This window comes from Urocampus carinirostris, chromosome 12 (assembly GCF_059441175.1).
Source record: "Urocampus carinirostris isolate Australia breed hairy pipefish chromosome 12, RoL_Ucar_1.0, whole genome shotgun sequence".
Taxonomy (NCBI): Eukaryota; Metazoa; Chordata; class Actinopteri; order Syngnathiformes; family Syngnathidae; genus Urocampus; species Urocampus carinirostris.
The window spans coordinates 21,381,898-21,406,043 of record NC_142360.1 but is presented as its reverse complement, the minus strand read 5'-3'; the positions used below and the strand labels follow the sequence as shown (position 1 = coordinate 21,406,043).

Genomic DNA, 24,146 nt, shown 5'->3' with positions numbered 1-24,146 from the left:
TCTGCGATTTACATATGCTATTTTAAATCTTGCGTGTGCATTTATAAAGACATATGAATTTTGGATCATGAGTAAATCCCAAATTTTTGGTTTTGAGACATAATTTCTCCCCATATGGGTGTTGGGTAAAAAATACAGTCAAATGTAGCTTACATTTTCAGTTGCATGAGGTTCTTCCTGCTACAATTTACCACTTGCATTTGCAGCAAGACTTTTAACTAAGATAACAAAGTTTGACCACATCACTCCAATATTAACTAGCAATATTAATATTACCTTAAATTGGTTCCCGGCACACTTAAGCGAGTTTAAGGTTCTCTTCCTAAAATACCAATTTTTGCATGGACTTGCCCCCTCTAATATATCCTGCTGATTTGATTTCCCTCTATGTTCCTGCACGGAGCTTCCGATCAGAATACCTGGTCTAATTGCGACTCTAAGAACCAAGAAGAAATCTGCAGGCTCGAGAGCGTTCTCTATCCGGAACCCAGTACTGTGGAATGCTCTGTTGCCGGAGATGAGATCTGCAACCTGAGTGAAGTTTTTTTTTTTTTTAATCTAGAATTAAAACACACTTCTATACCATAGCGCAGGGGTCGGGAACCTATAACTTGCGAGATAAAATGATACTTATACAAATCTCATCTGAAGCGTTCAAATTCTGATAAGCGCCGAGTCGAGTCTACTGTGCGCATAGCTGACATAGCGCTATTAAAGTAAAGGGTCTGGTCCAGTATATAAAGAACGTACCGTATCTTCCGCACTATAAGGCGCACATAAAATCTGATTTTTATTTTAAAACGCTGACTATGCGCCTTATAATCCGGTGCGCCTTATATATGGATCAATATTGAATTGCAAGGTCTCGCAACTAGGAGAAGCAGCCACCGACTCCATTTTTCGCGTAGAAGAAGAAGTGCGCTGTGCATACTGGGAAATATTAAACAACGATTCTCTTTTATTTGTGCATTTGTATAAAGAAATGGCTCCTATTAAGAGACACGCGAACAACGGAGAGTTTAAACTCAAGGCGATCAGTCACGCAGCACAACACGGAAAGAGTTCAACATGAATGAATCGATGGTAAGGAAGTGGAGGAAGGATGAGGATAAGCTGCGCCAAGTAAGGAAGACTCAACAAAGTTTCCGTGGCAATAAAGCGAGATGGCCACAGTTAGAGGACACACTTGAACAGTGGGTTGTTCAAGAAAGAGCAGCAAGTAGAAGTGTCAGTACGATAACTATTCGTATGAAGACAACAGCGCTAGCACGGAAACTTAATATTAGAGAATTCAGAGGTGGTCCTACTTGGTGCTTTCGGTTTATGAAAAGATGTAATCTCCCCATCCGTACAAGAACTACTGTTTCACAGCAACTGCCAGCTGACTTCGAGGAAAATCTGGCCACTTTCCGCACATACTGCAAAAACAAGATTACTGAAGAAAAGATCCGGCCAGAGCATATCATTAATATGGACGAGGTTCCACTCACCTTCGATATTCCTGTGAACCGCACAGTGGATAAAACGGGAGCACGTACAGTGAATGTACGCACCACAGGGAATGAGAAATCCTCCTTCACTGTAGTTCTCGCCTGCCAGGCTAATGGCCAGAAACTTCCACCCATGGTTATTTTCAAGAGGAAAACTTTGCCAAAAGAAAACTTTCCGGCCGGCATAGTCATCTAGGCTAACTCGAAGGGATGGATGGATGAAGAAAAGATGATTGAATGGTTGAGAGAAATTTATGCGAAGAGACCGGGTGGCTTTTTTCACACAGCTCCGTCCCTATTGATCTACGACTCCATGCGCTCACATATCACCGATAGTGTCAAAAAACAAGTGAAGCACACTAATTCAGTGCTAGCCGTCATTCCGGGTGGATTGACAAAAGAACTCCAGCGGCTAGATGTTGGTGTCAACAGAGCATTCAAAGCCAGACTGCGTACTGCGTGGGAGCAGTGGATGACAGAAGGCGAACACACGTTCACCAAGACGGGGAGACAGTGCCGGGCGACATACGCCACCATCTGTCAGTGGCTCCTAAATGCCTGGGCTTATATATCGGTCTCAACTGTGGTCCAAGCTTTCAAGAAGACGGGAATTGTCCCCGAACAGCCAGACAACAACAGCGACACTGACTCGATTAATGACGACCTTGATGAAACGGAGTCGGACGTGTTGGATGGCCCATTCACTGAGATGGTCAATTCGAACACTGCAGAAGAAGAATTCGAGGGATTCGCCGATGAGGAGCTTATAGTGATCTTTGTTTTTCTTTTGTGTGTTTACGTTTTACATTTTACAGTTATTATGTTATTGCTTTATTGTTGTTTTGTTTAGCGCGGCACCATCTAGAGGTTGCATAACGTAACTACATCCTCTACTGTAGCCAAGTCAAGTCACATTTATTTAAATAGACCTTAATCACAAAAATGTCTCGAAGGACTGCACAGGATTACAATTACAAAATTACACAATTACCTGATCTTAAACCAGCATGCACTTATAGCGCCTTATAATGCGGTGCGCCTTATGTATGGCAAAAGTTTTAAAATATATCATTCATTGAAGGTGCGCCTTATAACACGGTGTGCCTTATAGTGCGGAAAATACGGTACTCCCAACTACAGCTTATAGTTGAGGTGTCACACTAACGGACCACGTTTTGGCTGTACATCCCTAAGAATACCATTATATTGAAAAATATTAAACATCTTCACTGTTGAGCCAATGATAAAGAAACGCCACCCAAGCACCCAGAGCAATTTGATCGGGTGAGCGGTAGGGGTGGCCAAAGTTATGCACACAGGGCACTTTTTTATGCCCAGCGCCGTCTGCACCGGAGTTAAATACCTCAGTATCCTCGTTTGCAATATTTTGTGACATTTTTATCAAGGAACTCTGCTTTCAGCTTGTTTTGAAACCATTGAGGGGGAAAATGGAGGCAAAAACAAGCCTGAACTGTCTTAAGGGAGGGAGAAAGGTTTAAAGAGGACTATTTCTTGATATGGGACACAGGACCTGGCATTTTTCTTATTTCAAAAATGTCAACAAATCATCTGACTTCACACAGTGAAATAAAATGTGATTATGGCTCTTTGAGTCAAAAAGGTTCCCAACCCCTGCTATAGCTTATGATTGATGCCAACCTCATACTTTTCCTTTCCTGTTCTTTATCGGCTGCCTGGCTGGTGATGAAATTTGGGAGAAAGAAGTATTGGGATGAGTCATGTCAACATCTGCATCGACCATCTGGCTGAGATGGGAAGCCGCGTCATTGATGTCGGACTTTTTAGACAATTTTACATATTAACAATGCTTTTTTTTTTTAATTTATGTTGACTGTTTTGTGTATTGTTACCCAATGCAACATCAATTGCAGCCTGGTCATTCCGGAAAGGGGATTCTTATTTATTTTTAGGTTTTGAGTTTTTCCTTGCCCGCATGTCGGTTTCAGATCGGGGACCGGCGTAATTGGGGCCTGCTCAGTCCTTTGAGACATTTTGTGATTAACGGCTATACAAATAAATGTGTATTGACTTAATAAATGTCTATAATTGATACTCCTTGCCAAAATCCATTGAGGGCGACGACGCTTCAAAGGTGAATGGCGTACAAACTAATGGAAACTGTAGTTAATCCCCAGGGAAGAAATCCATGGGAAAGCAAAGCCACCAGAAACCAGTTTCGTGGCAAGAAACATGGAAATAGTTTCAAGCATTTACAAGCACTTCACGCAAATTCAAGCACTTTTCAATCCTTAAAAACACAACATTAAAAGTCAACCATTTTCAATGATTTCAAGAACCAGTACGAACCCTGTTACCAGCAAAATATGCTGGGGTTGGACCTTCCCAGCTAAAAGATGCAGTTAGCCTGGCAAGCAAACCAAATTTGTTTGGTCTCGAGGCACAAGTGTGTCTATGGCTTAAAAATAACACCAGAAAATGACATAAAAGACAACAACAGGAGGAATGTACATTATAATTCACCGGTTAGCCATTTTATGAACTTATTAAACAATATTAACTGAAAACCTCTTGGACTAAGATGAAAAAGAACCCTGGGTTATCAGTATGCATGTTTTACTGCAAAAAAAGTAAGAAAAAAACAATCAAGTGCCAATGACAACCGATATTTGGCTCTGTGCTGTAGTATTGCACCTTAGCTTGCGCTCGAATTGCAACGTTTCACCTGCAGGCATGAAAATCCCTCAACTTTAGGGCAAAATTCACCAGTGTGATGTCAAGAAGGATGACCTACATGAATTGTATAGATCTTTAAGGTGGGGGGTGCTGGATGTTGTGAGATTTCCCAGGGTGAATTAGGGTGGTGCGTTAGAATTAAAATCGGTGTAGCTCTTAGGGCAGGAGTACTGTATTTATTCATGTGCAACGCGCACTAGATTTATCTCGTTCTCACACTATTTTTAGTCATGGTACCAGAGACAAATGTTAGAGAATGGAGAAAACAGAAAGTCGACCAGAAAGAAAAAAATCAGGACAAGGGAAAAACTCTGGTGTATCTGATAAATCGGAATTTGAAGGACATCAAACAAATATATTGTAAATTTGATGTTGGTATTGTGTTCCTAGTTCACGTTGTCAATAAAGAATTTAAATCATGGCCGCACATATTCAACAACATTGTCACTTTACAATGCCTACTTTATATAATTTCCCTGCTTTTCTTTTTAAATGAGAAATCTTATCTGATGAGGATTTTACCCATGATAAGAATTATTGTTTTAGTAAAAAGAGAAATTGACTATAAAAGGTTTCCAGGGAAATAAACTGCCTAAAATAATGGAAAATCAGACAATATTTCTCGTATAAGAATTTGTTTTCTTATTTTGAAAATATAGTACAATAACACCACCTAAAATGAACAAAATTACTCGAGTTAGTCATGTATAATGCACTTCTTTTTTTTCTACATGAAAAAAGAACTGAATTTGGGTGCGAATTATCCACGAGGTTTTACGAAAGTATATTACTGTATTTGCGCAATGATTGATCAGTCACTAGCCACTATCACAAATCATTGGATGCAAAGGAAAACAAACCTGGGCCCCGGGGTCAGAGCGTCAAATCTAAATCGAAAATTGTTCTTGTTAACACACTATTTTTACTAACGGTACCAGAGACGAACGTTAGGGAATGGAGAAAACAAAGTCCTCTTAAAGGATACAAACTCAAAAAAAAGCACAACGGAGTAAAAAAAATCTTTGGTGTATCTGATGATAAATCGGACTTTGAAGGAAATGAAATGAACGCATTGTAAATTTTATGGTGTTATTGTGCTTATAGTGGTTAATGAATGATTTCAAACATGGCCGCATGTATTCAATAGCGTATGTCACTTTGAATATTTTATTTGAGCTAAGAAAATGTCAAACCAAATTTTATACCGATTTTTATTAGAGAATTTAAGAATGACAGGGGTGCGCGTTACACACAAAGAAATAAGGCGTTTCCCTCACACCATTCTCACGTTTTAAAGCCCTGACCCATTTTCATGCCTGCACATGCCCTGGCAGCACACCGCTCATAAAAGCTGCACAAAACTCTTTTTTTTACGATATCGGACGCAATCAAGTGCTAGAGTCAAAGGTGCTTGCGACAATAAACAGTTGAGCACGTGGCCCGATGGGACGGAAGCGTTACAATCACAGTTGCCGTGTGTGTTATCCTGCCGATTTATCACCCTCCACCTTCGTCTTGTTGCTCCATGTTCCTTCGCGCCATTCTCTCCCGGCGCTCTGCTAGCCTCAGACAACGGGGGCAGTCCTTGGTCGCCTTGAAGCAGGCCCGGTGGTAACAAGCATGACAATCTGTAGAAAAACAAACAAAAAAAAGGTCATAAAGAGTTAAAACACCTTTTTGATGGTCAAATTCAAGCACTTGTTAATTTTAAGACTCTTAGATGTTAGAAAAAAAAACTAAGATGAATACGCTAGGTTGCTATGAATTTTCCTTGCTTGGCGTTTTAATATCGAAAAGTACTCTTGCACTTATTATCCAGTTTGAAACAGTTAAGACTGGATAATGTCTCACGTAGGCACATTGAAGAGGCTGTGTCGCAACACCACCTCCCACCCCGGGTGGGCGGCCAAGACCGTATACGTTTAGGTACTATCTAAGAGAAGATAGACTACACAGCTGTGTATTTAACCTTTCTAGCATCCAGTAAATAGGTAGTTAAAGGAGAATATGCCGTCTCCTGGTTCTTATTATTTATATAGCGAGCACTTAAGGTAGGGTGAACCTTAAAGACCTTTAAAGGCAAATTTTCAATTCCTCCAGTACCATTAAACGAAAAATTTCAGTGTGGATCATGTATTTTGCACAGCCACAAATATTTCTGCGGTTTAAATATGTGATTTTTAATCTTGCGTGTGCATTTATCATGACATATTATTTTCAGTTCTTGAGTAAATCGTGAATATATTTGTTTTTGAGACAAATCTCTCCCCGTATTGGTGATAGATAAAAATGAGAGTAATATGTGGCTTATGTTTTCAGTTGCAGGAGGTTCTTCACATTACAATGTACCACTGGGAAACGCTACCTTCATTTTTTTCCATGGCCCATCATAAATTTCATTGATTGATACCTTGCACTAATACACATTTCAGAGTGCCCTGTTAAGATGTAGCATGCACCTGTCCTTTTGGGCGTGACCCATAGGGCGCAATGACACTTCATAGGACAATTCCATCCAAACTAATGCAACCTGCAGTTAATCAAGAGGGATGAGGAAATGCAATGGTAAAGCAAAGCCACCAGAAAGCAGTGTCTGCATCTATTTTAAGCAGACCTATTGAGAACAATGGCAATACTTGCAAGCATTTACGAGCACTTCACCCAAAATCAAGCTCTTTTTAATCCTTGAAAATGAAGCATTATAAGAGATTTCAAGCACACGCGCGAGCCCTGTAAGTTGCAATGACGCTGAAGAACAAACCAGGGCGTCAGAATGCAAACATGTCTCGGAAAGATAACCAGTCTGACCAGTTTTGCTTTCAGGAAACAATGCCAACCAATCAGAACCCATGGCGGTTTATAAAAAGGTGGCGAGTTGAGAAGCAAGAGGTTGACAGTGCCGACTGTGCTTTTAAACAACTCAGACATGTCCAGTCTCCTAGCAACTTCCACACACTGACAAAACAAACAAACAAAATGTTTTTATTTCATAATCACCCGGAATGAAGCTTAAATCACATGGGGATGTTCGAAAGAAAACACATTAAAACAAAAAAATGGCAATACAATGGCCCCTCTACATAAGCGACTAATTAGTTCCGGGATCAAGCTCTTATCTCGAACAAATTTTCCCCATATGAAATGACTAAGAAATAAATAATCTGTTCCCAGCCTCCCCAAATCATCCATATTAACCCTAATAACTTTAAAACAAATCATACTGATCATTAAAAACCTATTAAATTAGGGCTGCAACAACTTATTCATAAAATTGGTTTATTAAAGCATTGGCAACAAATTTCATTATCATTTCTGTGTCGAGCGCGCCACTTAGCATGTTCATTCTATGCAAATAAGAGTGGAGTTGCAGGGACATGCTTGCTGGAGAACCTTGATCCGGCAGAGGGTGCCTCGAGACCATTATCTTACATATTTGCAATTGTAGGGCACACATTAGTTGTATTTTTGTTTATTGCTAAGCAATTTGAAAAACACTTTTACTCTTTTATATTAGAAAATATTCTCTTGTTTTGTGCACCATTTTCCGTCAGTCCAAAACTTCAATATGAGAATATAAGAAGAAATCACAAAATCTGTTGTTTTAAAAAAATAAATAAGATTATTTATTCAATCCCACAACGTATGAATATGTTAGCTAAAGCATTGTCCCTAGTGCAAAAACGAAAAAGTAGTCATTATAATTTTGTTTAAAAAAAAGATCATACGGGGTTTGCCACTGCTGCTCAGTAAGTATCAAGCCTCAGGAAATGCTTTCAGTATGATAAATCACTGTTAGTTGGCAGAACTGGCTCTGATCGAATCTTTGTCCATACATCGAGGAGGCCATTTGGCTTACTTCTTATATCCGGAGAATGAGTGTGTGTAGGCGGCCCTGTATGGCAAGTAGGCGTAGTGAAAATCGCAAGGCATAGACAATAAATACCAGTAATTAACTCTTAAAATAAATGTTAGTTGCAGCCCTACATTCAAATAGTAATTGAACACAAAAATAAAGTAATAAGTTACAAATGAAATGAAATGCGAGTGTATGAGCACTTTAAATGGAGAAGGTGGGCAGTATTTGTGTGGTGTGGAGTGAGGGAAGATGAGATGATAAATTCGATAAAATTAAAAAAAAGTGCACAGAAACATGGTCTGTATGTCGGAAAGAAACGTGCTAACTGGGAAAAGCTGATCTGTGTGTAGCGTGTGAAATTATCGGGACTTTTCCTATGTCGGGCAACTTTTCACTTGAAAGACATCTCGTATCTCAAATTCCTTGCAACTAAAGTATCGGATATATAGAGGGGACCACTGTAATTGCGATTTGCAGGACCACAAAACAATTCCAGCAAATTAAAAGTGCAACATGCCATGAAATGTCAAGAGTAAACGTTTAAGACAGCGACACACGCTGCCATTTTTTTTTTCACCTTGTGTGCATCATTAGTGTGGTCTGACACATCTTACTCACTCTAGCTTTAAAGATAATTGCCACAACATGACAATGTTGACACACACAAACACCATTCAGTTCATTCCGAGAAGTTCAAATTAAAATAACGTGCCATCCGAGCTACAACCGTTCAAAAAAGTAATCGCGTGATTGCACATGCGTGCTCAAGGTTTTCTTTTATACTAGGATGAAAATGGTGAAAGTAAGAAAAGTTCTGCTTCAAATGCAGTCCAAATGCCAACATAAACCCCCAAAAGATGAAAAAGGAAGAGTTCTTTTAAGTGTTTCAAAAAATTTTACATACTTGCATGTACAACAAAAGGAGCTTGACAGCAGCTGCAATGATGATTTCAGCCAGAAGGTGTCATCAGCAAGTAAAATATTTTGAAGTTACAGACACCACCTTAATCATTTTTTTCCAGTAAAATAGGAAGATAAATAATTTTCCAATAAAATAAACTATCCAACATAATAGAAAATCAGACAATTTCCATCATACAATGATTTGATTTTTTTTTTTTTATTTTGCTGGAAAAAAGGATGATCATAATATTCATACCAAAACTGAACAAAATTATCTGCCAAATGGACCAAGATAGTTCTGCTATTGGAGGCGGAACATTAGGTTCAAGGAATGGGGTTGGGGAGAAATACGTCATGGTGAAGGTAAGAAAAGACCTGCATCAAGCAGAGCCCAAACGCCAACCCAAACGCCAAGAAAGATGAAAACAGAGGATTTAAGTCGAGCTAAGAAATGCATGTACTTGCAAATGCATTATGAACCGGCTGACAGAGGCTGCAAAGATGACACAAGACAAGAGAAGCGGCAGAAAGTAGTAAAGTTCCAAATTCCTTACAGCTTTTTAAAGTCACTAACCACCAAATATAAGATGTCAAACACTGTGCATCACAAGCCAAGTAACCGAAAGTTCCCAAAAAATCTCAGAAAATTCCCAAAAGCACCACAAAAAGTTCAGTTTCCTCCACACAGCTGATTAAATCAGGAAAGCTCAAAGGAAAGTGACAAACACCGAATAAGCATGCAAACCACTGTGACCAGAAAATGTTCCATTTCACACCATTTTGTCTGTGTCTGAATGTGGATTTACTCAAAATCTAATAAAATGACAAAAATAGACCGTGATAAAGTCAAGTCAATTTCTCTATTAGAGAATAGTTGAAAAATCTTGACAACAAAGAAGAGAAGCCTTAAGTGAAAATGTACTACCACTGAAAAGAAACAGTTTAACATAATACACACAAAAAACACAACCAGTCACCCAGTTTTGGGCAGGCCAATCCTCATCCCTCAATGTTGCCTTCATTGCCTCCCCTCTCCTCACAAGTCTGTCTGCCTCGAGTGACTCTACGGGCCCTGCGAGTCTTCCGAGCCCGCCAGTTGGTTTGGACCGGAGACGGATCCTCATTTCCGTCGTCCGAGCAACTGCTGTCCTCTTCTTTCGCGCTCCGCTCTTTAGAGAAACCAACTGACTGTTTCAGTATTTCTGCGTCAGCAAGTTTCTCCACATTTCCCTCAACAATTCGGCCTGAAGGCTGAGATGATAGCACCTCAGACTTTTGTTGTTTTTCTTCCTCAATCACGTCTATTATTCCATCATCTCCTTTCGAGAAAGTCTTCCCCAACCGTTTGAACCATCTGTCCTTGGTCCCTTGAGCTTTTCCTAGTTCTTCTAAACTTTCTTGACTGCTGCACGTCTCACTGTCACTACTCTTCATGGCAATTTTGGAGAGGGTCTGCTTCAGTCGCTCTAAGTTGGGAATTTTAAATAAGCTAATCCTTTTTGCATGACCACCTTCTCCTTCACCTTTAGACCCTTCATCGCTTTCTTTACACCCCTCTTCCCTCTCAGAGTCGCTCCCTTCCGTCCCCTCCTGCTCCTCCGCTGTTTCGGGGTGCCAGGTTAAAGCTTTCACCAATTTCCCTGTGGAAAGCCTGCCAAAGAGTCCAACTTTTTTCATTGTGGCTTCTTTATTATTTTCGATGTCTCGGCAGCCCGCCAAATCGGCCGACTCCGGATCCTCCTCCCCACCCTCCCCTTCCCTGCGGTCCTTGGAGAGGGCCCTTGCCAGCCTACGAGGTTTGGAGATCTTCCAGTCTCGCCAGATAAGGGGAGCCGAGCTCCGACGAGGGGACACCTGTAGGCCGCTGAGGCCTGCCACCAGCAGAGAGGGCTCACCTTCGCAGCGCTGACACTTGCTCAGTTGAAAGGGGAAGATGATGTCTTTGTCGTTGCCGCAAAACTCGCACACGAAGCCCTTTGCCTGACACAACTGCGGATGATAAAAAAAATGATGAGCAAGAGCATATTAGGAAAAAAAGCATCCAAATTAAGCACTTTAAGGCAGGGCTCATCGTAGCATACAAGAGGTTCTCAACAAAAGATGCTACTTGATAAAGTTAAAACTTATACCAACTCGATGTTGGCAGAATTAAACAAATAAAAACAAGCATTAAGGTAAGTAAAATTTATTAGCATTGGTAATGGCCCAAACACCACTCGCCCCGGCTGGGCTCCCGGCCACACTGTGCGCCCCCTTGTGTCTAGTTAACTTTAGTCACATAGGAAACAGATAAATACACCGGAAATGCAACATCAAAATAAAAGAGTACAAAACTGATAAACGTACAAGAGATGCAATTAGACCGATTATTGAACCGTTACTTCATGTGTGTGTGTGAAAGATTGTTTTTATATTTGGGAATATAAAAACAAGTTATATTCACACAGTGAATTCTGAGAAATGTTACAACCAAAACGACCAACCTATCACTACTAAAATACAAGGGTAGATTTGCAGGACCAAATTGCTTTAGCTAAGGTTTCTCGGACGTGGTGCACGCGGAAATGTTCTGAAAATACCTTACCGGTGCTGGGTCATTATGCTTTTTAGTAAAATTAATTTTTGTGCTTGACTGGGTTTATTTAACCCTATTCCCAATAATTAACTTGGTAAAAACATAGTAACAACATAGTAAGAAGTTGATAAGTTGTTATTTTAGAAATGCATAACAAACTCGGCACAAATAAGTAACAAAAAGCAAGTCTCAGCTAGAAAAAGGTTGGAGACTCCTGCTTTAGATGTTAAATTGGCCAGGTCTGAGTGAAGAATTCAAGTGATCAGATTAAACTACTCAAGAGATATAAATATAACACAACAACAATACTGGTGGATAATTTTGTTCATTTTTAAGTTGGGGTGCGTTGTCTGAGGTCTCCTTAAAAAGTTGAACGTTAAATGTTTTCTTAATTACGTATGTGTTACCAATGCCCAACTAAATTCAAAGAGCCCTAATGCTTCATTTCCCACTTGCGCCTATCAGCGTTTATCTTACTTTTATCAGAACCTTTCGGGACCGAATACATTCGGTCTGATGAATGGGAGATTGGGGGAGTGCTGTAGTGCGAGTTCATGCTCGTCCCCGCAGTTTTTAGGAAACTAAGAAAATAGTAAATGCACGTACTTGCACGCGCAACATGAACTAGCTGACTAAAGCTGCAATGATGACAGTAAACAGGAGATTCCGGCAGAGAGTAACAAGACCCGAATACCATACAGCTCTTTTAAGGATTCTTTTTTTCTTAGTTTACAATATTTTTGTTATGTTTTAATCCTTAAAAAACACCTGTTATAGTTGGCAGATGAGAAAAGCGGGAAATAATACTGAAAACGATCTAAATTGTGTGTTAGCAGAGACCATTTTTTAAAGCTTTATTTCTTTTACTTTAATAAACAAAAGTTAATTGTTTATTATAAATGGTTATAGAAAAAAAAACTTGATATATTGTAGTCCTTATTTTGTAGTACGTATGAAACTAATCTGCCAATTTAATATTCTTAATCTAGTTTTGGTATTCTGAACCTAACATGTAGTAAAATAAGAAAAAATAATCCTTAAAATGAACCAAATTGTGCACCAATAATTTTGCAGTATAATAGCTTGGCTTGGATATCATCCTGGATTTTGATTGTTTGATTTAAGTTAGGCTTGATCAAGAAGTGACAACAAACATTTTTCAACATTATTTGTGCTACTTTAGGTTATTTTGCAAAGATATGTATATTTAAAACAAGGGTATCCCTTTGACACACACTGACAAGATTCATCAAAACAATTTCAAAAGTGTGATGATCCCATGACATTATGTAAAGGATCCTGTTTGACTGGAAGACTAGAATTAACAATGCGCTAATGTTTGATATTTGGCTTTGTGCGCTGTATTTGCAGTAATAATTTGGAAGCAAACAAGAGTTGAGGAGGCCATGAGAAAACTGGATGTTGTATGGCGCATCACACTTTTGTTTTTGGTCTGATTATTGTACTGCTAATTATTGGGAATCTTTCTTTTGTTTTGTTTTTAGTATTTGTGTGGGAATTAGCCTGATTGGAATTGATAAAGTAAAATCTTACATTCAATAAAAGTATGACTGGTGATACAAATAAAATATAAATCTATCTATCTACCCTTGTCATATCCCTCGAGAGGGGTGACCAACAGCAAGACAAACACATACACAAAAACAAAGAAAATAAAAAAAGGAAAAAGTAGCAAAAAACACACACAAATTTTTGGGGACCATGGCCAACCCAAATGCCCAAACACCCAAACAAGTTAAGCACCTCGGCACCCAAGTTGGTCATGCATTTTCCCTCCAGATGAAAAGGGAGACAAGAAAGCGGCCGTGTCACTCGGTTCAGGGTGACACAACACACTCTTCTGTTCAACAGCAGGGCCCGACAGCTTTCACTGGTTTAACCCTGCCGCATCATTCAGGTCTCCTGCCCATCCCTTAGAACACGCCCAAACATCCCACTATCCTTTCACAAGACCACTCCACTCATTGTTATCATTTTTTAGTCCTGTGGTGAGGGGCCCTCTCACTCTGGGTGGTATGAGAATCCTCCCACCGTGGTCTGCTGCGTGCCGTAAAGGGCGACTAAAGTGGAGGGAGCGAGGGGACTGGGGATCCTCTCCTCTCTATCTCTACTCCCTAAGAGAAAGCAAGGCAAAGAAAGGGGGGCGGGAGACCGAAAGGTCTCGCAAACCCTAGTTATAGCAGTGTCTGAAACTCATCACAAAAAGTTACAGGACACCAGGGCAGACAACTCTGTAAAGTTGCCTGCACAGCCATAAAGTTGCCTGCCCCATTTTTCCCAACTTGAAACAAAATAAGACAACTACTTGCAAGAAAAAAAGTATTAAGGATTTATAAAAAGAATATATAACAGAACAACACTTTAAAATTAGATTTATTATAAATCTACCTATAACATTCATTGCATGTATATAACATCGCTGTTTTCCATCTGCCATCAGTATGTTTGCGTCGCGTCGTCTGCTACAAGCCATGTGAACTCCTCTTTCCACGATGCTTTTAATGTACATTTACGTTTTGTAGTGTCATACATTTTGTTAGCTTCTTTTGAATCCTTCTTCTTGGGCAGTGGTTTTGGTTTGATTCCTAACCATTTCTTATTTTTACTTGTGTTCTCTGTGCGTCTACTTTGGAAAATGATACGCAAATGCACGACCTTATAACGCTCGGGAGGGTCCAGATGCACAAAGTTATTCGATGCAGGCTTCTGATTGGCTGCAGAGTATGCAAATTGCCAAACGAACAGAAATTTCCAAACCGAACTAAGATTTCGAAATCGGAATAAAGCAAACGTTTGATTTGAAAAAAAAAAAAAAAAATGTTGTCGGCCACCCGGGCGGGGACGTTTTGTAAGTTGTACGCCCAACGTAAAAGATGCATGCCCCGGGCGTCCGGGCAGACGTTATTTCAGTCACTGGTTATAGGGTCACTAAATGTGAGAGGATGTGGAAGCAAAGCGACTGAGTGGAAAAAAAGAGGACATCGGAAGGATGAAGACTTAAAGTAATTTTGATGTGTTTGCCTTGAGTGAAACAAATAAACTTTTAAAGAAATATTTTTACTGAAAATCCAAATCGGGAGTTACAAATTGAAACTCAAAGTGCTGCTACAATCAAATACTTATAAATAGGCAGTTCTTTATAGCTAGCCACTCCTTGCACATCTGTTTCTCTGCACTATTGTACTTACAGTGTTATTGTTACAGTGTTATTGTTACTGTTTACCTGACTTGTTTTCCTGACTGCCCATTTTGCACATCTGGTTAGCTGCTCCTCTTGCACTATTTGCACTACTGTAAAATACTATACATAGCCATAATTATTTAGTATATTATTAGTACTCAATACTCCAACTCAATACAACATTTTATTTATATCTGTACATTCAAGGAAACTGTGCGGGTCAGATGTATCGACATTTCGTTCTGTATACACGTGTACTAGAATGACAATAAAGTAGATCTGAATCTGAATCTGAATATAAAATGGAAAACTAAACAAAACAATAAAAGAACAGTATATTTTTTTCAAAGGACATATTCTCTTACCACGCAGCCTGCTACGTGTACAGTCCCGAGTTTAAGCAGCTCCTTCATTCGGGGGGCCAATTCGCCGTTGCGCACCGACACAAGGTCATTAAGGGAAAAAAGGTGCAGGTCCTCGGTCAGGTGACCAGGGAGGATATCAAATTGCTCGAGAACCCTGAGCAATAACAAGCATACACAAATGATTATTGTTCTAATCCACAAAAGGACAAGTTCATGTAAATGAAAAGAAAACAAAATGCTTACTCTTTGGAAAAGCGACACGTCCTGAAGAGATTTTTCATGTGGAAAAGCTGCATTCTCAATACCTAAAAATGAAGCACAATTGAAAATACAACCACCATATTTTCCGGATAATAAGTCGTAGTTTTTTTTTTTCTTTCATAGTTTGGCCTGGGCAGCGACTTATACTCCGGGTACAACTGATACGTGAACTTATTAACATATTCTATATATATAATGTCACATGTTATTTTCACACTAAACTCCAAGAGGGCGCCTAGGCCTGTGTTGATAATCTCAACCTGGCCGTGTCAAGACAAAAAATGTCCCACCGCATGAAAATTGCCCCCTAGCAAACGCTATTCGCACAAACGTCACTAAAATGTCTCATGTTGCATTTTTGGGGGATATGTAAAAGAACTCTAAATCACAAAGCATTTGTACATTGTATAAAAATCACTTTTGAGCAATTTGAAGATATTTACAGTACTTTGGCAAAGTGACACCCACTTTACTTACCAATTGGGACACAAACGTTCAGAAGATAATGCATCATTTGGCCAAAGTAAATATTTTCAACTTGCTCAAAAGGGAATTCTGTGCAAGGTGCAAATGCTCGGTGCTTTACTGTTACCCCCATTATGTTCCCCAACAAATGAGATACAAAGTTGTTTTAGTGATGTTTTCACGGGTTACAGATGCGCACTCCAGTTAGGAGGACATTTCATGCGGGGGACATTTTCAGCACGAAATCGGTAACTTATAAAAACAACTGAACAAAAATGGCACCAAAAAAAATCACATTTTGCAGATCACAAGATGCAAATAGTGAAGTATGAAAAGCAGAAAGACTTTTAAGGGACTGGCGAAAAGCGGAAGTGACGATGAGTTTGGCATTAGCTACGTAAAAGCAGAAAGAGGAAGCGGTGGATCGTCTACCGTGACAGAGGATGAAACTTTCATCGGATTTAGTGATATGGAGTGGAACTGAAAGTTTCATAAGCATTTTCTTTATGGTAGAGTTATCTGAATAACTTAATATGTTCTACCATTACTGAAATTAACGGGCATGTCAATTATGTAATGTTTGTATACCGTGTGAACTTATTCAGCCTGTTGTTCTCTTTTATTTTTTAAATTGCCTTTCAAGTTTACATGTATGTTTTCGATGTTGGATTTTATCAAATACATTTCTTTCAAAAATGCGAAATACACTCTGATATGTTTTTCCCTTTTTTTTGGCTGCTGCGCTTGATACTCAGGAGGAACTTTACGTCTGAAAAATACGAAAATTACGCCCATAGGTTTTTGTTTTTCTTTTGGGGAAAAATATCGAGACTGCAATACTATGCACATTTCCATTGTTCGCTACTCGAAAACAACACCTCCTTTGTGACGTGTAACAGCTACTCAGCTGTGAATTGAACGGTTTCATTCACTACAAAACTCCTAATCCCCAGCCATGCACCAATCATTAAAAAATTACTCCCAACAGTAATACTTTCTCTTCTTATGATGCGTTCTAATGGCTCGCTTACCCGAACAGACTCCATAGCTTTCACTTTCTTATAGAGGCTGCTGTTGATGTCATTTGGGTTAAACAGTGGGTCTCCGGCAATCTTGCTCAGCAAGTCGCGGGCAAAGTTGCTCACGTAGTATTTGCCGAAGTCCCACTTTGTCAAAATTCGAGCTGGAACCACCGCTTGGGCATTTTCATGGCAGCACTGGCAGAAGTAGCGACCAAGATACTCGCAGTAACGCAGTCTTCTAATATAGTCTGTGTCACAAAGGATGGTGTAAGAAGGGCACTGACAAAAGGTGTCAGAGTATAATTAATGTTGAAAGAACTGGAGAAGCGAATTGTACCTGGATCCACGCGAGTACCGCATCCGGCACAGCGGTAATTCTGTTTGGCCACAACTATCTTCCTCCTGAAAAACCATTTAACAGCTTTTGTTAAGTCCATCACCTTACATCTCTGAATGACACACAATTAGGAACCAAGACAAGAAGTTCAGCTCATGAAAATAAGCGATCAGCTCAAGTTCTGATCCTCGTCGGACCCGGACCTCGACAGCTCCCCAGCTTTATTGCAAACAGTTCAGTCACAGAATTGGGGACACAATCGTAAAAAGAGGAACATCAAACAGACTCCAACATCCACCAATAAAGCTTGTCTCTACAGGCAAATGGTTGATGGGCTTGAGTAGTTCACAAGATAATAAGACTCTTTTAAGTAGGGAAAATACTCAACAGTAAGGGCTCTGTAATGTTCAATATTTGTAGCAAATGCATTTGCAAAAATCCTATCAACTTTTTTGCTCATAAAAAATAAAAAAAATAATGTGTTTGGTTTGGCATTCAAGCAGTCTCAAATAAAACAAAACTCCTATGTACTTAGGTGTAGACTTACAACATTCAGTCGACGTTTCGAACAAAAAACAATTATAGAAATTGTAGACAATAATTTCCATTGTCGACCTTTGTCGCCAGACATTTTTCCAAGAGAGGGAAGCCTTCTACATGAATATAATCTCTGCAAAGTGTCACACATGCGCAATAACTATCTGTCTCAAGCAGTAACAAACATACAGAAATGGCAGCATCAACATCAAGTACACAAACCAAAAATTCTAACGTTTGGGAGCATTTTAGCCTGGTCAGAAACCTGTTTGGTGTGGTGTGCCACTTTCAAATTTTCTTGTTAATCAGTGTGCCACACCAAGATCAATGGCCCGCACATATTTTTTATATCCAACAGAGCTGTAATTTAACACCAGTCGGGATATACATCTTGGATATACATAGAAATTGTATAACTGACCAATTTATCTTCCACTATCCTCGTTCATCAATAAACTAAAAAATGGATGTGAGCAACATGTGGAAAGGTCTGTACCCAACCATGACTTCAACTTTTACCCTCAAGAATTAACTAGAATCAACCATTCTTTAATACCAATGAACTACAATCAAAAACAAGTGATATGGACAGCTACCATACCGTTCATCAATGAAATCTTATTGCAGAGAATATCAAAACTTAAAAAAATAACAGCAGCAAAGCAGAAGGCTACTTGAAAATAGGTGCAACAGAAATAACAGCTGATTTGGTCGTAGATATTAAATGGTTTTCAGTGCTTTGCTAGGCAGTAAGTAATGTGATAACTTGTTTCAGTTGTGGTGATTTTAGCAGTGAGAAAGGTTTTCAGAGTCTGTATTTGTTGGCCATACCTCGAAACACCGTGTTTTAATGTATCCGCCTTGTCAGACTTGTCTTTGAATTCATGTTCATGTTTTGTCTCGTAATGACGTTTAACACTTGATGTGCGAGGTGCAATGCTCTCGAGGCATAGTGCACAAACAGCACGGTCATTTTTTGTGCACAAAGCCCCAGTCATTTGTCCACGCTGACTGAAAAGAACGAGGTTTTTTTCGCTGGCGGAGCCGTCAAGATGCATTCATTTATCGCGCGCCGGAGTTTCTGTGGCTGCGTTAAAACACGGATCTTTCCTCCTCTGCGAGCCGCGGCGCAGACACGCACTCACCAAGCAAAGAGGGAGGGGCGCTACCGTAAACACGGCGTGCAACTGAGGATGTCTAAATTTCAGATGAAAATGCACTTTAAATAAACAAACATTATTTGTATTATTTTGCTGTGCGCTCGCGTGCAACTGGTTGACCCACCGCGTGCCAGCAGTGGCACGCGTGTCATAGGTTGCCGACCCCTGGTCTACAGGAATAAAAACGTGCACTTGATTTTAATTAATTCTTTATTTGCATGTCCCTAAAAAAAGGACAGTAGTTTATTTATGGATTTATGTCCGAACTGATTGAGCACTGCCCCCAATTAGTTTGAGATTGCATTTTCATTTAATTGTGTACGATTCTGCAATACTTTTGATAAAATATGAATTTTTCCTTGTTCCTATTTTCTCAAGTTCATCAGCGTTTTCCACAAACGGTAATTACATTAACTTCATGTTAAAAAAAAAGAAAATTCCAATTACTTGACTAATCGTTTCAACAATCGGTGACTCGACGACCATAAAAAGTCATCAGTTTCAACCTTACTTGGGTGGTGGATGAATGTTGAAGATGATTTGCGGTCGAGGCGGAGCCCACTCCAAGTTTCCTCGTACTCGAATCCTGAGTTTATAGATGTCTGCGTGCTCGCCATCATCGGGAGAAATAGGAAGAGAGTCTGGGATGGGCAGTAGCTGCGAAACAGCCAACAGACGGATTTAAACTTAAGTTGTACCATCACAACTGATGTTGTGACCTCCATGTGCCCATGCTGACGTACCTTTTGTGGAGCATCATGTTCTGGAACCAGCCAGTCAAGCTCAGAGGCGGCAGGAAGCTGCATGCCCTCAAACTGTCTGAGCAGACCCATAGCTACTGACTCAGCAGAGTTGGAATGAAGGAAGGAGGTGGACCTGAAGGGGATTAAAGAATATATAAGACAACAATTTGATGGGAATAACAGAAGGGGAGCCCATACACTTCGTAACTTCTCAATTAGTTTATTACCGAGCTAAAACAAGTTTGACAACAATTTTATTAAACCTGGCAGAAAATATGAAATCGTCAATCTCAAAGGATGTTGACGAACCCAATATTGGCACTGATATTTGGGAATTTGACGGGCATCTGTGGCGGCATTTTTATTTGAAAGGGAGAATGTTTATTATTTATAATCAGACTCAGCAGAGCCTCTCTCTCCCTCCCTTCCCTCCATCTGTCTTGGACATTATCCACCCCGCGCCTTCTGATTGGATAAGCGACTGGGAGCAGAGCCACTAAGGCAGGAAGAATAATGTTAAAGCGGAGCAAACAGCGGCAGCTCTGCTCCCTCCCGATGATGCCTGTGAAGCAAGACTGCTGATAACTATGATATTTGAAAAATTATGTGGCAGGAAAAGAGAAGAACAGGTAACGTAAAAAGTGTAGTTAACTTGTTTTAGGGTAGCGCATTCAGGATCGGACTGATGTATTAGCTCCTATCATAACATAAACTTGTCAATCAAGCATGTGTATTCATGATTGAAAGAGTGCATAAAAAGAATGCTAAAGTGTAGCTGTTACCATAAGATTAGTTTGTCAATCTGGCTTTAAGACAGGAGTACCCACACTTTTCAATTTGCGAGATCCGTTAAAATTTTGATGCACTTTTCAGTGAATTTCAGTCAAGTTGGTTGTTTTTGTCTATTTATTGTAAGAAAAAATAATAATCTGGAAGTTTTTAAGTACCTTTACAAGAGTTGCTGCTAAGTCCAATTGTATTTACTGCACTGTTAGTTTTTGGTTTAGGTGAAAGGTTAGGCTTGTTAGTTGTGTTTAAATTTTAACTTATTTACTGGAAAAGATTTAAGAGGGATAATAAAGTTTTATTTGAATTCATAACAAATAGTCTTTGTTTCTTTTTGCATTTTAAAAAATGTCTAACGCCAATTTTTAAACTTTTACAGCAAATGACTAATGGCTCCACATATCGATTGGCCTCCTCTTGATACTAATACTAATGGTCACCCTTGAAAAACCCAAATCGGTCGATCCTTAGAAAAACTGCATAAAAATTATAAAACAAATTGAAAAAGATAATGTTTTATCCATCTGTGCAATGGCAACTCATAACAAGCGAAGAGGTGAGCAAACGTTGAGTGAGGGCCGCATTGGGTTAAAACATTTGGCCAGGGTGGAAAAAAAGAATGATTGGATTATTTGATCTGCCAATATATAGTCTCAAATACGTTATCTCAGCAGTACATGATGAAAAAAGATAATGTAGGCTTATTTCATTATTTTCTCATATGCGTTTAAGAATAAATATACATGCACAAATCTACAAAGCAAAGTCATTAAATATGTCCCCTTTAAAGCTCTAAATTTGATTACCCGGTACATGCATTAAAAAGTAATTGTAATGGGGATAGCTCTGAGGGATTTTTTTGGCATAAAATTACATCAATATCTTAATGGACAAAATGTATATACAATAAAATACCAAGTGCAGAAAAGTATAGTAAGCTATTTACACATTGACCTGAAGCGCAGTATTCAGGAAGTGATCTGGGGATAATAGTGGCACCAAAACAACAGTTAATTCAGTAGTCCTTTTTAGTCGTTGTATAAATGATCATGATATAAAATTTTAGTTTGGCAGCATGATTAAAAGGCAGTTGTGGCTCGCGGGTGAAAGTGTGACCACTCCTAATCTAGTGTGTTACACAAAAAGTCCCACACCAAAACATTTTTTCACTTACATGGACTCTGAGCTCAAAAACGACTTGTTGCTGGAGCTTACACTGCGCTTTATGTCCGCTTCTGGAATATAAAAGTTAAAAATTAAAAGCTGGAGCATTTGGGGCTAATCATGTTAGGAAGCGAACACTTGCTATATATACACTACAAAATATCCAAACAGTAGTCGAAGATGGCTCACGACAGATACCAATCATTAAATACTGTACTTTTTAAAGTTACGCCATTTTAACTCCATTTTTGACACAAAAATAATGAGCAGTCAACAGTCCAATTTGTCAAAGCAAAACATCATTCAATAAAATATTAATATTAGATTTACTCTTTACACTAACACAATTTAGAAAATTAGATATAAACATAAGAGTGCTCAGTTTGCTAGGAGAGAAAAAACAAGGAAAGCTCAGTTCCAGCTGTAAGTAAATATGTTTGTATTTTTCAAGTTTTCAAACTAATACTCACTGTAAAACTTTAGACTGCACAACTGTGTTATTGTTGTTTAAAGACTAACAAAGCAAACCTATCAGCATTTAAACTTTGCCAATACAATGAAAAAAATACTTTGAAGTGACACAATGAATTTGATCAATACTTACATTATGGGTACCCGAAATGGAAGTTAAGTAGATCAGATGTATAGTCTACTTAAAAATATATACCTGGATATAAATAAATTGACTTTGTGCAAATTAAGTTTTATCAATTCAAAACCATTGTTTACAATGGAGGAGCGGCATAACAGACACAAAAAGGCACACTGGCTATGGCTCAAATGACAAAGCAACTGGAACTGAGCTAGATAGGAGGACGTAGTGATGATGGGGGTGCTTAAAAGAATGAAAGCAAAGACACACAAGAAGATGAATAGCAGCTATACAGATGCTATAACTAATCACCAAGCACCATCAAAACACACCAGAGCCACAAGCATCTGCACACAACCTTGACACCCTGACTCCAAATTGAAAAAAAAATGTACAAAAATAAAAGCCAAATGAAGAAGTAGGTAATTTCTCTTTCGTGATCAGCATTATTTTAGTGTGAAGACTAAATTTGTCAGTTCGGAGTCAAAATGTCAATTTTCACCCAGAGGACACCCTGAGCCTCGGAAACAGCCAGCGGATACCTGAGAAGAGCGAGGCAAGTGACAAGGAGAGGCCGTTTTGAGACACCGCCAGTAGGGACTGACCCTCACAGCCATCTGAGAAACAAAAACTAACACTGAACACAACCGTCACCCAACCAACACCAACATTTTTGGTGCAAACCAATGTTGGCCAAGCTGCATGCAAACACAGGACTCAAAGACATGAACACAAAGTCACCCGTGATTGGCATTTACAATATCAACAGAGCAAGCCCATACATAGTCATTTATTAACACTACCCACAGCACATTTAATCAAATGACTTTTCCCCCCAAAAGGCAACTAAACCACCTTGTATGCATCAGGGTCCGTATACCTTTTTCACAGCCAAATTAAAGCACTTTTAAAGGAGTTTTAAAGCCAATTTTTAGATTTCGCCAGTACCATTAAAGGGGAACAAAAATACAGATACAAAGTAAATGAATTCATAGCTCTGTTCTTTGAGGTCACCGAGTGCTGCCTGTGGGAAAATAAATAGAAAATGTGATATATCCTCAGTCAAAAATTAAAGCAGTAGCTGTCATTAACATAATGAGGCCTTAAAAATGAAACCGATTGTATAGCCCACACCATTAGTGTCTACTGCCGTTTCTGCCTGGTCTGTGTTGTATCATAGTGTCTTGTTCTTTTTCTCCCAGATAGCACTCAAACTGTAGAGAAGGGAAATACAATTCATCTAAAGTTTAACTAATGTGTGAAATAAGGAGTGCTGGTGTCATTCATAAACAGACTCCTTTTATTTTTCTTTATTAAATGTGTGGTCTACTGAGTCAAACTGCCGGGAAACACATCCACAAATTAAAGCATTTACAAGCACTTTTTAAACCTCGAAATTACAACATTAAAATTTAAAAATTTTCAAGGATTTCAAGAACCCTAACGAACCCGGATGCATGATTGTCCTGGCCCAATAATTTAAAAATGAACAAAATTGGACATAAACCCTTCAAACTGGCTATCCTGCAAACTCAACATTTATGCATGGTGAATGATTAAATGAGGGGTTAAACGTTTAGTTAGTGCTATAATGAATATGATGATGTGGGTTAATATGAGCAAGGACCCTTGGCTTCCTTGTCCATCTTTGTACCTCGAAGCTCACACTCCTCCACTTCCTCTGCGGAGTCGGAATCAGACAAGCCGTGGTGGGAATCCTGGGAGCTCCGCCTCGAACCGCTGCTGTCAGTTGAATGCAACACTACAAGCCAGAAGTTGTATATTAAAACAATGTATAAATAAACTTGTTAGTACCATTGCATGCAGGCTTATTCATTGACCCCTAAAAAATGTTTGTTGGAGCCAAACCACATTTTTCATAATACCAAATTATTGGAAGAAGATTTTAGGGGTTTAAAGGTCATCAGGAAACTATAATCATTGTAAATCATTTACAGATGTTCCCCTTTCCG

The 24,146-nt window shown here is 39.2% G+C and overlaps 1 protein-coding gene across 5 annotated transcripts in view; it reads right to left on the bottom strand.

The window, feature by feature from the left end:
* Positions 1-1,028: 1,028 nt before the first annotated feature.
* Positions 1,029-24,146, bottom strand: part of rubcn (rubicon autophagy regulator) — a 37,981-nt gene continuing 14,863 nt past the window's right edge. For 3 of the 5 annotated variants that reach the window (XM_088349056.1, XM_088349058.1, XM_088349057.1), the window contains 11 exons: positions 23,828-23,935; positions 22,716-22,790; positions 21,592-21,652; positions 19,632-19,764; positions 19,400-19,545; positions 17,192-17,256; positions 16,864-17,102; positions 15,350-15,411; positions 15,107-15,260; positions 10,860-10,953; positions 1,029-5,833 (listed from right to left, as the gene is read on the bottom strand). In XM_088349056.1, the coding sequence (XP_088205182.1) occupies positions 5,703-5,833; positions 10,860-10,953; positions 15,107-15,260; positions 15,350-15,411; positions 16,864-17,102; positions 17,192-17,256; positions 19,400-19,545; positions 19,632-19,764; positions 21,592-21,652; positions 22,716-22,790; positions 23,828-23,935 (1,268 nt within the window). In that variant the 3' untranslated portion in view covers positions 1,029-5,702. The remainder of the gene's footprint in view (positions 5,834-10,859; positions 10,954-15,106; positions 15,261-15,349; positions 15,412-16,863; positions 17,103-17,191; positions 17,257-19,399; positions 19,546-19,631; positions 19,765-21,591; positions 21,653-22,715; positions 22,791-23,827; positions 23,936-24,146) is intronic. The other 2 variants (XR_015852187.1, XM_088349059.1) reach the window with 2 other exon arrangements.